Genomic DNA, 17,339 nt, shown 5'->3' with positions numbered 1-17,339 from the left:
CATCTAGGCAGAACATGCACTCTAAAAAAATACTTATTGATCTGTACTGGATAATACCTGCCAAAAGTTGAGAAAAACAATGAACTAGTAAAATATTTTATATTAAGAGCATTTGGAAAATATTCCATGATTAAGATTTGTACCAGAAACCAAAAACATTGTTTACTGAAGCACGTTTACCAGTGGCTGAAGATATTTAGTGCAAATCATGAATCATTTTCAGAATATTTTATTGTCTTCAGGGATAGACTTAGCAACTGCTTTTTCACCAGTGGAGAGCATAGCAGGTGCAACGTGGGATTCCGAATGTAATTTATATGTGTCACACAGGCACCAATATTGTCCCCAGCTGTATGTCCGCTGTGCCAGGTAACAGTTATGCATTATTATATGATTTTTGTGACAGTTAAACTACCTACTCTCTTCTTCATTTGTAGCCTCACAAATTCTAAGTCATTCATTTTCATATATACCTTTCGTTCCTTTCCAAGTTTAATTTGGTCAGTAATTTATATGGTTATGAGTTTGGCTAATTATCTGTTCTATTCATGAAGTATTTCCCTATGTTTAAATACTAAGTGGAATATTTTTCTATATTGCAAAGAAATTCTGTATTTTTTTCTATATTGGAATTTTTTTCTATATTGCAAAGAAACCAGTGATATTTCAGAGTTCTTATTCTCTAGCAGTTTCTAAATGCTGGAACTTCCTGTGGCCTAGTTCTCACTGGGGCAGTCTTTTTGTGTCTGAGCTCCAGCACTTTATTCTTCAGATGAGGGTGCACATGACTGAATGTTCTACCACATTTTTAAAAACATCTTTCTATATGTATAAAACTAAGTGAAGGAGAATCATTCTAGTTTCTAGTTGGCTGGTTGTTTTTGTATGGAGGAACAGTGTCAATTGAACTCCCACCTGCCATTTGAAGTATACTGTCCTGGTTCATCTGATATGGAAGGCCAACCTATGGCCTATAGGGAGCACAAAATATGCAGGCTGCTGGCTCCCAAAGAGGAGCTCACAGTTGCTTTGCTCCTTGCTGGTTCTTTTTGTTGCCACGCTGCACTGAACTAAGCCAAGGTTTGGCTTGTGAACCAGTCCGCTGTGTGTTTAACACCTTTTTGGCAACTAGACCTCTTTAACTTCAGCAAATGTTCTCATTCCTCCCATGCGCACCATTTAAAAAAATCTGTAAGTTTATAAAGAGATTTATATTAAATTCATTATAGGATTTGGAGCATTTTCAAGGGTTTCAAAAACCAGCAAGCAATAAATGAGAGTAAATGGAAGAAGCACAATAGTTAGTTCACCAGTAGAGGTCATCATAAGCCTTGTAACAAAGAACTCGTGCTATAGAAATCCCTTTGGAGGGAGGGGATAAATGAATGGCCAGAAGTACTTTTCATATCAGAACATTAACACAGTGTCTAAAAGCACTCTTTAGCTTTGGGTTTGTTTATCAAATTCCGTTTAATTAAATGCTAGTTAATGGCTTGTTAGTTGGATGGGTGGATTTGGGGTGGGTGTATGGCTGTGGCAGGAGGGGGGTACTCTTCATTCCCTTCCATACTCTTTCCTTCCTTTCAGTTACCCCCCCCCCCCTTCTCCTTTTACTGTCTATTATTTCACCTTTCCTTTCCAGAGATGCTGGACGACAACAGTGCAAAAGAATCACTAATCAGTCCCCACAAAGTTTGTCATCAATGACATAGAAAGCTGTCTATGTAGCTCAGTACTATTTACACTGACTGGAAATGGCTCTCAAGAAGTTCACAGGGGTCTCTCCCAGTTGTACATGAATATGCCAGGGTTTGAACCTTGGACCTTCTGCTTGCAAACCAGGTGTCTCTCACCTTGCTCAAAGAGACCCTGAAGGGAGGGAACTCCCATCTCTGGGCTGCAGTCAGTGCAAATAAGTATAACCTTAACTAACAAGGACCTCTTTCCAGCAATGGTGTGCTACAGAATTACACAGTAATCTGTGCCAGGATGGTATTGTGCCATCTTGATAGGAAAAGAAATCCATTCCCATGCCTTCTCCTTTGTTATGTACCATATTGGCCCAAACACAAGCTGCACCCGAATATAAGCCACACCTTTAAAATTGGAGGGGGGGGGAGAAAAAAAAGAAAAAATACCCGAATATAAGTCGCTCCATTCTTTGCTGCTCCTGGCTGTATACTGGGGGGCAGGGTAGCCGCGCTGTGTTGCCGGCAGCTTTTCCCCTTCCTCGCTCTCAGCCTTGGGGGAGAGGATGGGGGACTATGCACAGGGCGGGCATCACTTTGCCATGCTCCTGGTGCTGTTTGCCCCACGCTCCTGGCTGCATACTGTAAGGTCGCGAATATAAGCCACAATTTTAACTTTTCACGGTTGGAATTTGGGGAAAAAGTGAGGCTTGTATTCAGACCAATACGGTATTTATAAAGCCTCTGCTTTTTATGATCAAATAACTTCTGTGGTGTTCTGTTCCAACCTATGAGCTGTTTGTTCCAAGTAACCAAGGCACTTTGCAGATGATTCCAGGAGCACTTTGATTGTATAGTTTTGTGTACACAAGGTGCTTATTTAATTTTATGCTGCTTTTAAAATAAATTTGGTAGTAAACAGGGCTTCTAGAATGTGCTACTGCATCAAAAATATATTCATCAATAGCTGTGTGTGTGTTGTAAAGCCAAGTTAGATTTACTTGTAAACAGCTTGTCCATGTAAAGCGATGTTCCTAGCTGCCAAGTCAAATGCATTTCACCAATCTGAGGCTGATCAAGTCTGTGGAGACACCCCTTTCTTCTCCATTTGAATTCTCTTTACTAAAATCCTGTCTGCTATTATGGAAGTTAACACATGACATGTTTAGACACTTAGATCTCCAGTCTTTCTTCATTTTCAGATCTCCAGTTATCAGAGTGACTCTGACTCTTTTACAGACCATCTTTGCTATTCCCATGAATAAGCAAGTGAAGTCCAACCATTTTTATATATGATTTTTTTCAATATTAAAAATATTACTTAAGCGTTTAATCCCAGTAATAATCTGCTATGTAAGACAAAAAAGAGGATAAGAAATTGCAGTATCTAATTTCTAACATGGAATACGTTCACCTTCTTGGAACTCAGTGTGTGTGTGTGAGAGAGAGAGAGAGACTGGAAAATAACTGATATTTGTTCATTACTTTTGAGACAGATGCATTCTAAACGTGATCAGCGAAACTATGTTTTATTGCAGGCATAGGCAAACTCGGTCCTCCAACTGTTTTGAGACTACAATTCCCATCATCCCTGACCACTGGTCCTGTTAGCTAGGGATAATGGGAGTTGTAGTCCAAAAACAGCTGGAGGGCCAAGTTTGCCTATGCCTGTTTTTTTGTTTTGCATGCTGCAGTGCTGAAACACAAACTGAAATTTGTTGGTATGTGGTTAGCTTTGGCTCAAATGAAGTCATTCTGCTGCGTGCAAGGGCCATTTCACAAGTGCACTGAAATATCAAATTAACTGGAATATATTTCAAGGTCATCTACTCTAAATGCTCATCCTGATTTTAAGAATATCCTCTGTACATTGAACATCTTACAAATGATTTTTTGCAAACTTTGTCTTTTGCAAAGTAAAATGTAGATACTGTAGTTTCCAGACATTCTTAAACAAGTCTTCTCATCTGTAGAGTGGAAGACCATGATGATCTCACCCCTATCTTTGCACGCCACAATGATACCCTGAGAAAAACCTATGGAGATTACTTCCTTGCTGAACTGATAGAAGCACAAGATGAAGAGAATCGTGCTGTAGTTTGTGAGGTGAGTCATGACCTTATTACAAAATAACTGCTGGTCTACTGCTTTTTGCCTTTTTGATGGTTACTGTATGTGCCAATAGGAGGGTGGCTTAAATTTACACAGAATCTTAAATTTACACAGAAATTCATCTCTCCTGAGAAGGAAAATAAAGCAGAGGCAATGGGTAGCCCCCATCTTGCTAAAGACATATATTGTATCTTTGCCATACCTTTGATAGATAACTCCAGCCAGGATTTGTCATAAGTGTTATCTTTCATAATTTAGTGTTGAAATTTTACTTATTTAGTCACATTTGCATCACACGTCAAGGAATGCATCCAGAAAAATGGATGTGTGTTCAGCAGATAATAGCAGCAGAGAAGCAGTTAGAGGCTGAAATATTTTTAGATACCATAAGTCTTTGGTATTACTTGGCATTGTTAACTTCTGGTTTTAAAAATCCTGCCCCTCCCATGTGAGGCTGAGGAATGGCACAAACTGGCATGTCAAGGGCAGAGCATGGGAAAAGCTAATTGGCACTTGGCAAATTATGGATAGAGTTTAGCAAAATCTGGTGTATCAAGGGTGGAGTTGGCAAAATCAGGATTCTACTGGCTTTTCACTTTTTAGTATAGAATCATTTAATGCTTGTTAAATGTTGAATTGAACTGATTCCTTTATTCTGTGGAATATTTGGTTGTGGGCTTTTGTTTCTGTTTTAAATCATCTGCTACAGTTACATTATAAAAGGGTCATGGGTGGCGCTGTGGGTTAAACCACAGAGCCTAGGGCTTGCAGATCAGAAGGTTGGCAGTTCGAATCTTTGGAGGTATTTAAGCAGAGGCTTGACAGCCATCTGTCAGGAATGCTTTGATGGTGTTTCCTGCTTGGCAGGGGGTTGGACTGGATGGCCCTTGTGGTCTCTTTCAACTCTATGATCCTATGATTCTATGAATCCCCTCAATGGGGTGAGCTCCCATTGCTTGGTCCTTGCTCCTGCCAACCTAGCAGTTTGAAAGCACGTCAAAGATTAAGTAGATAAATAGGTACCAATCCGGCATTTCCGTTCGCTGCTCTGGTTTGTCAGAAGGGCTTAGTCATGCTGGCCACATGACCCAGAAGCTGTACGCCAGCTCCCTTGGCCCATAAAGCGAGATGAGCGCCGCAACCCCAGAGTCGTCCGCAACTGGACCTAATGGTCAGGGGTCCCTTTACCTTACAGTTACATTATAGGATAGTAGTACAGAAAATATGAGGTTTTATAAAACACAACTCCATTAAAAAAATTACTACTGATCATAAGGAGTCTGCCTTGTTGGAAGATTCATTCCCCTGTGTGCAGTCATGGGTTTATTGTTTCCTGACATTGGTTATGGGCCCAGGGATTGGACCACAGACCCAGTGCCAGCGCCAGTAGAGGAGTAACCGGCTGTTTTTGTCCTGGTTGGCATTTCCTGGAACCGTCTGTGTGCTGCATGAAAGCAAGCCTCTTCTGAGACGGGAGAAAAGGCTGCGGAGACTCTGTGAATAAACTGGCTGCATGGAATACAGAGCTCTGCCTGAAATTGAAAGTAAGATTAGGCAGACTAGAATGTTTGTGCTTGCTAAGAGAAGCTTCTTCTGAAAGTTTCCTGGCTCCGGATAATCTGTGGGACAGAGATTGAGCAGGAATGAATTTCCCTAGGTTTTCATGGAAGGACCTGGGAGGAGAGAAATCCCATCCGGAGTTTTGGAAATGGGGGAGATAGCTGCCTTCCGAGAGGGAGAAGAGCAGTTATGATGCGGCAGGACTTTGCCGGAGTGTAGCCTGATTTATGTGCTACAAAAGGGAGGACTTTTTCCTGATGCCTGTGGAGCATTTTCCTGTGAGCAGGCTGAAAGCAGCGAAAGTGAAAGTTGGCTTCAATACGCGGTAAGGCTGTGTGCCAGGACTGTGTAGCTATCTTGATTTATTAGCTACAGGGGGAGGAGGCCTTTATCCCCCCCACATGCTGCGAAAGGCAGCAGACACAGACTTTAAGAAGATACAGGATTTTTCTGAGTTGTTTCCTATGAGTTTGGGAAAGTGGGGGAGCTGTGTTTTTTTTGTTCCTGGAGTTTGTTTCCTGTGCTGAGAGGCCAACAGCCACAGCGTGTGTTTCGGCTGGAATTTGAATCTGCGACACACTTGGACTTTCCAAGATGGCGAAAAGCTATATAGGATGCCAGAGAAGATCGGAGGGCTGGACTTCGATCTTTCCGATGCCCACATGAGGTGGGAGGCAATGTTCCTGAAGCCAAAAGCTCCAGTCGTGTTTGGAGTCGTGTTTTGGAAGAAGATGGAACTGTTTCCTGTTCTGAGGGGATTTCTACAGAACGGAAGGGCAGCTGACTTGTGATGTCATCCCAATCATCACTGCAACCTGCAGGTCACACTGCTGAGGTTGAAGCAGTGGAAAGTTTGTCCTGTGAGGTTTGGACTGAGTCCAGAGGCAAGGACAACAGCTGCATCGTGTCAAGAGCACCAGCAGCGAGAAGCAGAGTTTCAGCAAGGGAACTTTTGCTAAGAGCACAGATTTGTGACACAAGGAACTGATCCACCAGGAAGTGGACACTCCTTGGGGTGCATTGCACCAGGGGCCAGTGGAACTGAAAAATGTGTTGTTTAACGTGTTTTTCATTCCAGGTCGAATTCGCAGCATGCTGGTGGATTTCCAGCCCACGTGGTCGTGCTTGTTCTGTTTCAGGCAGTGAGCAGAACACAACCATCCAGCAGAAGAATGGAAGCGACATTGTGAATGGCTTGTTCTTTACCATGTTGTGTTGTGATGTAAACATGGGGGATGGTAGGAAGGTTGCAGAGACATGTGGTGTTATGTCTGATAACCATGTTTTTCATGCAGGTTGTAAGCATGAAGCTCCCAGATGCCTGATGTCTGGTGCAAAGATGGTCAAGTGTACCAAATGTGTTCAAGACATAGCAGAAGGGGGAGGCAGGATGGGTATCTCACAGAGGTACTCTCTTGGTAATGGTGTTGATGGTGTTCACAGTGACAAAGCGAACCCAGAAAAAGGTCATGATGCCAGTGACTGGATCTGACATGTGGGTTCCAAAGTCACAGAGTGATACGCTCGGCAAACATAGTTTGCAAGGTTTTTCCCTGAATAGGGACAATGACAAGGTAAACCCGGAAAAAGCCAGGATGCCAATGGATGGGTCTGACATGGGTTGAGACGTCACGAAGCAGGAAGCATAACTTCTTCCTGTGGTATGGAGGCTTGTACAGAGTACTAAGGCCTCATACCGAGCTGATTTTACTCACAAGAGATGTTGAGTGCAGTGCAGAATGGGAAGGAAATCTGTGTGTTTTCCTAGGCAACCCCATTGCTGGAGACTTGGATAGTAAATCTGTTGCTGTTATAAACAGCAAGTGCACTGAGGTGAGTTCTGCTGATACAGTGGAGGAGAAGCATCAGGTGTGCAACTCAGGAGGAGCTACAAAGGGTGAAAGGCTCACCAGGTATGCTCAGGAGTTTGCTAACACAGCTGTTGCAGATGTTGCTGTGGTTAGTGGCTCGACAAAGGTCTTGAAACCTGGAGTCTTGAAAGGGGTACAGGGTTTGTCCACGAGGGAGGGGAAACCATGCCCAAAGGCTGTAAGGGTAGACACTGTTTCCTTGGAGAAGAAAGCTGGATCATGTCCAGAGGCTGTGAGTGCCAACACTTTCCTCAGAGAGGAACGAGGCTAGGGTTCGAGTCCCAACAAAGCCAGATGTGTGTTTTCCAGATAGTCAGAAAGGTTATGATACCAAGACTAGTCAGAAGTGCAAGATGGAAAGGCCCAAGGCCAATCCAGTTGCAGGGAGTTCCAAAGGTGGAAACTGGTGATACAGAGGTATACTGTGTGTATGATGTCTGTATGGTTGTTGCAGTTACACTGATGACTGTTAACTGCAGCACAGTGCATGAATTGGGGGAGGTTGTTGGAAGATTCATTCCCCTGTGTGTAGTCATGGGTTTATTGTTTATCACATGACTGGGTATGTGTTTTGATTCCACAGAGTGGGAAGTGGGAAGTTACATAGACAGGGTGTTTGTCTTACTGTTTTTCCCTGAAGTAGGACTGTTGTCCATTGTTCTTTCTCTTTGCTGTCTGATGCTAGAGAGAGAGGGAGCCATGTTGAAGTGCTCCGACTGTGTTTATATGTAAATAAACCAGGTTAGCCAACATGCTGAGTTGCTGTGGTCTGTCACGCAAGCTGGGCAAAACTCTGCGGATCCAGTAAGAGTGTGTTGATGTACTCCCACATCAATCACTATGATGTCCGGGGGCTGAGGAAGATGAGAAGCTCCCGAAAGATTGTCCAGGAAGAAGGGAACATGCCAGTCGGGCATGTGTCTCTGCCAAGGTTCTACTTGTGAGTAGAGGCCGTTTTCTGACATGCCTAAGAACTAGAAAAACACATCTCATCTCTCACGCAACAGCACTTTATAAATATCTAGATAGTCTAGTATAGTGGTTAGCGTGTTGGACTAGGGCATGCATAGGCAACCTTGGCCCTCCAGATGTTTTGGGACTACAACTCCAATGATCCCTAGCTAACAGGATGATCAGGGATGGTGGGAATTGTAGTCCCAAAACATTTGGAGGGCTGAGGTTGCCTATGCCTGGACTAGGGCCTAGGAGACTAGGGTTCAATTCCCCATTCGGTCATGAAGCTCACTGGGTAACCTTGGGCCAACCACTGCCTCTCAGCCTAACCTACCTCACAGGGTTGTTGTGGGGATTAAATGAGGAGCAGGAGACCCATCCCATGTACTCCTTGGAGGAAAAAAAGCTTAGATATAAACGCAACAATAAAAGCACAGCACCTGGCATCCAGTTTGACTTGGAGTTTTCATTTTACACTTTGCTAATGAATACCTGTGGGCGCAAAGTGGGAGCATTTTGATTGCAAACATTGCCTTTAGATAAAGAGTTGATCACCCCCTTCCCCAGTGCTTCTGTTGCAATCTGTTTTATAGTCCTCCTTCCCTGATTGCTGACTTTACCCCCAATTTAGGTATAATAATACTGAATTCTATTGCAAGTTTCTTGTGTATATCTCTGATTTGGCCTAATCTTTCACCTGCATTGTTAATAGTGGACTACACTGCAGAGCTGACATGAACCATGCAGAACCACAAACTCCTTTTCAACTTGTTACACTAGGATAATAACAAAGAACAATATTTGCATTTTCACTGGCAAATCTACACACACAAAACAAAAACATTCACAGAAAATAAGAGAACAGAACTGCCTTTGCTTCTGTCTTCTTTCCTGGTGGGGAGAGCAGTGGTACAAATAAATAATTGTTTCCTATGAGCTGAGGTCAGCTACAAAATAAGTGGCATCTTTGATGATGGAGAGAGGATGGACCCCCTTTTTTGTAGAGGTTCCACAAAAATAATCCTGACAGACTGAACCTAGCTGACAAACCCTAGGCCAGCCTTCTCCAACATGGTCCCCTCCAGATGTTTTGGACTACAACTTCCAAGCTGACTGGGGCTGATGGGAGTTGTGGTCCAAATGTCTAGAAGGCACCAGGTTGGGGAAGTCTGGTTGAGGCTGTCTGTTTGGAGAAGTGTTTGTAAGTCAGGGATGGGAAACCATCAGCCCCAGCCTGCATGGCCAGTGGTCAGGGATTCTGGGAGTTGTTGCCCAGCAACAGGTTCTCCATCCCTGTTCTAAGCCCTACTGATAAGTGCCCTTCCTCTATTCTACTTCTAGACAAAATAAAAAGTTTTCCCAAACTCCAAAGGACACGGGCTTTAACAAATCCTTGTAAAACAGAGCACAAGGGCTAGCTTATTACTGTGCAGTCTAGCACACGAAGATTTCAGTGAGTAATACTGGAGAAATGCCTTTTTAAAACCAATGAGGTTAACTGTTAATGTTTGTTTGGTGGGGAGGAGGAGGAAGAAGATAAGGCAGCAGATCACATTCATAGACTTGTAAATTTAAGCAAAAACACAGTGAGAATGCTTACTCCCTTACAGAGCATCTCTGGTCAGCAGTTTAATGTGTTTCCAAAGGAGACTAAAGCACTGGGGTGATGCTTCACATTTTTGTGGTAATCTGAGGCCAGTAGAAACCCATCCTTCCTTTGGTAGAGTGTAAGGGAAGTTGAATGGAAGTAAAACAAAAAATATGGCTTCCATGTAAAAATCCAGATTCCCAGATAATTTAGATGCCACTGTTGGTCTAAATAATATAGGGATTTGTCATAGCATCAGAAGTAACTGGGAAGTTCTGTCTCCAAGCAACAGAATAATAAATAAGTAATAGAGTAATTAGTCTAGGTTTGTTATAAGCCCTTGGATTTCATTGGTTTGCTAGTGCTCTCTGCCATGTTCTGGCTGAAATTTTGGTTTCTTTGCCTTAGTATTGCTGAGGTCAGGCAGAAGTGACTGCTTATGATTGAAAAGCAGTTGCCAGCCAGTTCCTTGTTTTAGTTTTGCAGTAGTAACTGTAAACTCTGCTGTGGATTTCATTAGAAGAAAAGTGTTTATTCTTTTCCATCGTCCTAAGGATCTAGTACTTCCAAGGGGAAAGGGTTGGCTGTGGGACTTCCCTCTTGATTAATCATCTTCAGGGCTTTGCCTGCTGCTCTTGAATCAATGCAGCAATTATCAGTAAATAAAGAATTAAGGAATTGGCAGAGTATAGCTGTGAAACTTCAGCTTAAAAAATGCTAGCAAAATAAAATACTAGCCAGTGGTATGTCAATTTTAGTCATAAATTATGTATCTATCCATTTATTTATCTGTTTTTAAGGGAGATGCATCACCATATGCTCAAGTGTTAAGAGTTCATGGGCCTATTTATTTTTGAGTGCAAAGAAGGTTCATCAGTCTCAAGAGGTTGAAAAACAGTGGTGCAGAGTATTTTGAATAAACTCCTTATGACACCAGTGTAGCTTGCTTACAGCTTGATTTCAATTAATCATTTAGCAGAGTAAAACACTTGTTCAAAGCTTATCTTATAAATATTGCATCCTTGTCTGGCAATTATCAATACAAACCCAAGAAAATCCTTCAGAGGTTCATCAGTGCTGCTGTAGCTTGGGAAAGCACCGCCGTGTGGGCCAAGATAAAAGTCAGTTTGCCCTCCAAAGAATGAAGCTGGCCGGTTCTTTCTGCACATATGGCAGATAGATTGTTTAATCAGCTTCAGCTGAGCCTTGGGCCTAAAATTACATTGGAGCCAAGCAACTGCAGGGCTCCAGCTTTGTTCAGCTAAGCAAACAAATCATCAAGGGGGAGGGGGAACTATATGTGTTTTTATTTTTATTGAAGTGTTGATGCCAGCTGTGTCAATTCTGTTCTTTAGAAAAATATTGGTTTAGGACCTAGACGAAAAGTTGAACCACTTGGAAAGCTATTTTTGTCTAATACTGTTGGTCAAACAATTGCATGATGCTAAATCACAGGGCTATTTTCCTTGGTGCTGTGACTTCTGTGTGTAACAAAGGGCCAAACAAGAAGTAGCACTAAACACGAAGTCACACTAGTTAAACAGTAGCAGCAGCAGCAGTAATAGTAGTAGTAGTAGTAGTAGTAAAGGCAGGCAGCCCCCCTGCTTTTCATTAGAAACACAGAATGCAGAGAAGGAGTTTACTCTTTTTCTTCCCAGGTGCAGTGCCAACGAAAATTGTCCCATTGACAATTAGTCCTGGGAGAGAAAGGTGAGGGATGGTTCCCCACACTTGCTCTAAAGTTTAATTTTACAAATTTTGACTGGGAAGATCCTAAGTGTATTTATCAAGGAGATCTTCTGAATAAACAAGCTTAGGATTCATCCAAGTATCTTTTTTTGTTTGTATTTTTTAATTTCCCAAGTTCTTATTAACCATGTTTCTGCTGTAATGGGATCTTTTTCAGTCTTGACAAATGGCTATTCAGTAAGCTGTTATTAAATAGATTGTAATTTCTACCACTTTGAGGGGTCCATATAATACAATCAGGAGGTCTTTGGCCATTTCCTATCCAGGAGTATTTATTTCTGCCAAGACCATTGGAGAGAGAGGTTTGGAAGAGAGATTCTTTACTCTCACATAGCAGGGTTGGCACAGTGGCAGTTCCAAGCACATTAAAACGTGGTTAATTTATATCTGTCCTCAGCTACCTTTAAGCAAACATTCCCCATGAAAATAATACTCTGATTTCAATGATTTCACATTGCATTTGGCATTGCATATTAACAAATACACTTCTCTAATCAAATTGTACATTATAATACATTGCTCGGTTTGCTCTTAAAATTTCACCAGAATAAATAGATATTTCGTGTAAATATTTCTATGTAAGATATTCTTTGCCAGACATGCTTTAGCTGTGTTATATGAGAGAGCATTCTTTAGGGCACATTGGAAGAGAGGGGAGCTAGCCCTGTTGTATATCGGGAGGGCTGTGTGGAAAGAGTCTCTTCCTTTAAATTCCTGGGAGTCCATCTTAGTGAAGACCTTACCTGGAAGGTCAGTACAGCCCAGGTGGTAAGGAAGGCCCAACAGAGACTTCATTTCCTTAGGGTCTTGCGAAAGAACAATGTTAGACAACAACTGATGATTTCCTTCTGTCGGTCCAGGATAGAAAGTGTTCTCTCATACTGTATTACGGTGTGGTACGCTGGTTTGACAGCCATGGACAGAAAGTCACTACAGAGGGTGGTGAAGACAGCACAAGACATCATGGGCTGTCCCCTGAGTCCGCTAGATGTCCATTGCCTCAGAAGAGCGAGGAACATTCTCAGGGATGACTGACACCCTGGCCAGCACCTTTTAAATCTCCTTCCCTTGGGTGGAGGGCATGATAAGCCACATCAACAGGTTAAAGAACAGTTTCTACCCGTGGGCCGTGAGGCTGCTGGATGGAAGACAGCACATTGCAGCTGACGTTCGGGGTTGGAGGTTGTGCGACAGCACATAGAGTGTAACAAGGACTGAGAGATTGTGGGGGAGAGGGGGGACTCGTTTAATCCCACTGTAAACAAGTGGTACCGTGACAAAGTATTTCTATTTCTATGAGAGAGCATTCTTTAGGGCACATTGAATTAGATTGGCCAATGGTTTCCTCAGTGCTTTTTTCCTTAAAAAATGTTTATGGGTACTCTCATTTTCCTACTCTTATTGAAATACTGCCCCTCAATGAGGCCAAACTTAGATCCACAAATGTTTAGGGGGGTATGCGTACCCCTGCATCCCCCCAGAAAAAAAGCACTGGTGTCTCTTCTTAGCTTTTGAAATACTTTTTTTTAAAAGATTGACATCTGTTCAATTACCATGTTTCAGGATGATGGCATGGCAGTGGGCTTCATGAGTGTATGTTCTGAAGTGAGTATACAGTTGCTTCACGACTGTTTTGACTTGGGTCCCTTCCACGGACTATGTAAACCACACCCAGATGACATTCTTAAGCCACCACGGAAGCCAAGTGACACAGGTAAAAATGCAACGCTTTGTACGGTTTAATTAACTGCATCAGTTTAAATATTGTTAAACCCTCAGGTGAGAGAAGGGAAGTAGGTGGCATTTATATGAGGAACTCATTTTTGTAGTATATTTTTTCCTCTTTTTGTTCAGAGGAAAAAGGAAATAGGTGAAATTGCCCAGTCTGTTAGAAGGTTAGAGAAAGTGGTTTCTATACCTGGCCCCCAAGTGAGATTCCGCTATTACAGATAGAATCCTACCCCCCCCCCCTCCACTGCTGCCTCCAGTGAGAAACAAGAGGGAGTACTTGGTATGAATGTTTCCATGGGCGCTAGATGGTCACATGGGTTAATATCTCCACCAAGGTCCAAGGCAAAAATATTCAGACTCAGTGAGTATGCAGCTACTTCCTGTGCTCTTTCACTCCATTAGGTGGACCTTTCTCTAGCTAATTCTAGCTTGCTCTAACTGTAGACCTTAGTTTTTCTACGTATGTTCCAGTTCTCCTGTGGAGAAATGTTAACCTGAACTAGGGTTGCCATACATCTTGAATTTCCCAGACATTTCCCAAAAAGAGCTCCAGAAGTTTTTTGTCCTGAGTTTTACTTCTAGAAATATGGCAACCCTACTTGAACTCAATCCATTTTTCATGGTTAAAGCTGTGCAGGTTGGGGCACAGTCACAGTGTCATGCAATAAGGTAAATACACCCATTGTAAACTTTCTATTTTCTCAAGTTATTCTAGCACTTTGAAGTGTGAATGTTGTTAACTTATAACTGAAAGATAATGACATGCATGAGCCTGGGAAAAATGCATTAGAATCAGGGGCTTTAACTGAGCTCTTGCAAGTAAATGCACAGCTACCAATACCTGCTTTTGTGGTTACGCTATTGTGTGTAGCTTTGAAATGTGTTTAAATTAACCCATGCAAAATTTTACACCAGCAGGGGATGCTACCATTATGTTTTGCACATGGTTTGACAAATGCTGTTTCATAAGTTTGCTTTTACAAATAATTATGTTTTCATGCAGCTTTAATAAAAAAGGGTTTTGAGCTGATTAGCTTGAAAATGATTATATATTTTTTCTCTCTGAGAATGTAATAATACAAAAACCATTTTAAAGCCATCTTGATGTAAGTGGTATATTTCACAATAATTATAGTAATTTGTTTGTTGCTGTATCTGGAATTAGAAATTAGAAGTTACAGCATTTCTAACAGAGAATGAATTATTCTGTTGTAGTTTTCACATTGAATTGACTTTTTCAGCCAACCTGCTGATTTTCCTCCTCCAGTATCAATTCATCTCTTCCTATTACATTGTTTAAGGGCTTTTTAAAATTTATAGTTAAAATAAAGGTTATGGTCCTCCAATATTTATTCTTGGCATATCTAAATCACAGTAATAATGCAGTAATTAAATTGATGCTGGTGAATTATAAGCATGTTTAAAGGAAGTTCTGAAGTTCTAATTAATTTACATATAAAATGTAACCCTATTAGATTAAAAAATATTATTTGGCAGTTAGTATGCTAATTACTTGTTTCACCCAAAATAGTTAGAATATGTTGTGGTGAGAGCATCCTTAATTATTCCATGTGGGGTAAGCTCATTTTTTATGGTTTCAGCATCTAATGAGGGATACTAAAAAAATTAAGGTACTATTAAAGGTAAAGGGACCCCTGACCATTAGGTCCAGTTGTGGCCGACTCTGGGGTTGTGGCGCTCATCTCGCGTTACTGGCCGAGGGAGCCGGCGTACAGCTTCTGGGTCATGTGGCCAACATGACTAAGCCGCTTCTGGCGAACCAGAGCAGCGCACAGAAACGGCTTTTACCTTCCCGGTGGAGCGGTACCAATTTATCTACTTGCACTTTGACGTGCTTTCGAACGGTTAGGTGGGCAGGAGCTGGGACCGAGCAATGGGAGCTCACCCCATCGCGGGGATTCAAACTGCCAACATTCTGATCAGCAAGCCCTAGGCTCTGTGGTTTAACCCACAGCGCCACCCGCATCCCTAAGGTACTATTACCTTGTCTCAAACCAGTAGGCAGCCCTCCATATGTTTTGGAGTTGCAACTCCCATCATCCTTAGCAGGGCCGTCTTAGGGAGATCAGCCGCCGTGGCGCGGCGATCACTCCGGTTGCCCTGGCGTGCCGCCTCTCCGCCGCCTCCCTCCCGCGCTTGCCGCCCCTCGGGAGGGGGTGGTGGGCGAGCGGGGGGATGAGGGGCGTGGCTCTGGAGCGGTGCGGGGCTCTGTGCGCCTTTCCAGTGCTCCCAGGATGGGAGGCGAGGGCAGCCAGCTTGCAGCCCGCCTGGGAGCGCATGGGCGGCAGCAACTGCGCTGCCGGTGCGCCAGAGCCCGACCGCCAGCCCACCCATGGGGGCGTGGGTGGGTTGGGAAGGGGGCACCCGGTATACCGGCGTGCTCGCGGGGTTGCCCTGGGGGTCCGGAGCCCTGGCGCGCCCGCGCCACTAGCCCCTATGGATGAGACGGCCCTTATCCTTAGCCATGGGCCATGCTGGCTGAGGCTGATGGGCGTTGGAGTCCAGCAGCATCTGGAGGGCTCTGGTTCCCCTATCCTGCTGTCCAAAATTGAATAAATGTATAGCACAGAATATAAAAACTCAGAACACAAGCCTGTAAGCGAAATGACTTCATGTTGCTTTCCATTTCATTATTGATCCCATTACTAATCTCTTAATTTTATTCTCTCTCACTTCTCATCTCATCCAGCTGATGAAACCAGTGTAACAAGTCAAAAGAAGAAACGGGAGATACAGAGAGTGAGGTAAATATCACAAAGAATTCATTAGACTGAAAACAAAACGATTGAACAGATGGTGACTTTAAAAAACCACATGATATGGTATAAGTGATGTTTCACAGCGTTTGGAAATGAATGATGGAAATACACATTTTTAAAAAGTATTGTTAACAATATATAAACGTATAAAATTCACAGAAACTATTATTATTTACTTATTTATTTATTTTATTCAATTTATACACCTCCCTATACCTGGAGGTCTAAGGGTTTCACATGCAATGAACTGACAATATACACTAAGTACAATCAAAACACTGTCACAAAAATTCCATTTGTTGTGAACTAGTTGTCATGTTTATCTTCCTCACTGATATGAGTGGGACATAAATGTAAGTCTAATTTGTGCCCACTTTTAGCTCTGTGATTCAGAAAGAGAAGCATGTTTTCCATGATAATATGCAGAGTAAGGCACCCAGCTGCCTGAGTCTCCCAAGTTCCTTGGCCCCTTATAAAGACTGAAGTACCATTGACCTGAGACTGACACAGGGACAAACAGAAGAAGACACCTTCACCCCGGTATGCAGGGCCGTCTTAAAGGGATCGGCCGCCCTGGAGTGAAGATCCTCGGCACCCCCGGTGGGGCCGCCTCTCCGCCCACCTCCCTCCCGCACTGGCCGCCCCTCGGGAGGGGGGGTGTGGGCGAGCGGGAGATGAGGGGCATGGCACTGCAAGCCAGCACCCTCCAGAGCCCCAGCTGGAGCGCTGGGAAGGGCGCGCAAAGCCCCGCGCCGCTGCCAGGCGCCACGTCACTCATCCCCCGAGGGGTGGCCAACGGGGAGGGAGGTGGGCGAGCGGAGGATGAGGGGCGTGGCGCTGGAGCGGCACGGGGCTTTGCACGCCCTTCCCAGCGCTCCAGCTGGGGCTCCGGAGGGCAGCCGGCTTGCAGCTCGCCCGCCGGGGGGCGGGCGCGGGTTGGGGAGGGGCGCCTGGTATGCCGGCGGGCGCGGGGGGCCCCTGGGGGGCCTGGTGCCCTGGTGCACCGCGCCACCCAGCCCCTATGACAAGACGGCCCTGCCAGTATGGTTCCCCTTCATCACACACACAGCCCAACAAGACAACGACAAAAATCTACCGACAGCATACAAATCAATATGCCTAACCTGATCCAAAACACCCACCCACCCCACTCACACAGGAAACTAAAGATCACCACAGCCAACCAAAATGAACAATCGCACCCTATGCCAATCCCGACCTCTCTCACTGCCAAAGAAACACAAGCGAACAACAGAGAACCTACACAATCAACGCTGACACCAAAACCTACATATATTAAGGAAAA

General features: G+C 43.7%; 1 protein-coding gene across 1 annotated transcript; it reads left to right on the top strand.

Moving 5' to 3' along the window:
- Positions 1 to 191: 191 nt before the first annotated feature.
- LOC117049609 (cilia- and flagella-associated protein 61-like) lies at positions 192 to 16,516 on the top strand. Its single transcript, XM_033154406.1, has 5 exons — positions 192 to 369; positions 3,662 to 3,794; positions 13,086 to 13,236; positions 15,964 to 16,018; positions 16,414 to 16,516. Exons 1-5 carry the CDS (start codon positions 209 to 211, stop codon positions 16,514 to 16,516), a joined length of 603 nt encoding a protein of 200 aa, XP_033010297.1. The 5' UTR covers positions 192 to 208.
- Positions 16,517 to 17,339: the final 823 nt, after the last annotated feature.

The sequence above is a fragment of the Lacerta agilis genome, chromosome 7 (assembly GCF_009819535.1).
Source record: "Lacerta agilis isolate rLacAgi1 chromosome 7, rLacAgi1.pri, whole genome shotgun sequence".
Taxonomy (NCBI): Eukaryota; Metazoa; Chordata; class Lepidosauria; order Squamata; family Lacertidae; genus Lacerta; species Lacerta agilis.
Note: the sequence above shows the minus strand (reverse complement) of the source record. Positions and strands in the feature narration are given on the sequence as shown.

Bases quoted from the DNA above. Each gene is read 5' to 3' on its own strand.
- LOC117049609 (XM_033154406.1), top strand. From the start codon at position 209: ATGAATCATTTTCAGAATATTTTATTGTCTTCAGGGATAGACTTAGCA. The intron at 370-3,661 runs GTAACAGTTATG...TCTCATCTGTAG, and splicing joins CTGTATGTCCGCTGTGCCAG to AGTGGAAGACCATGATGATC. The intron at 3,795-13,085 runs GTGAGTCATGAC...ACCATGTTTCAG, and splicing joins ATCGTGCTGTAGTTTGTGAG to GATGATGGCATGGCAGTGGG.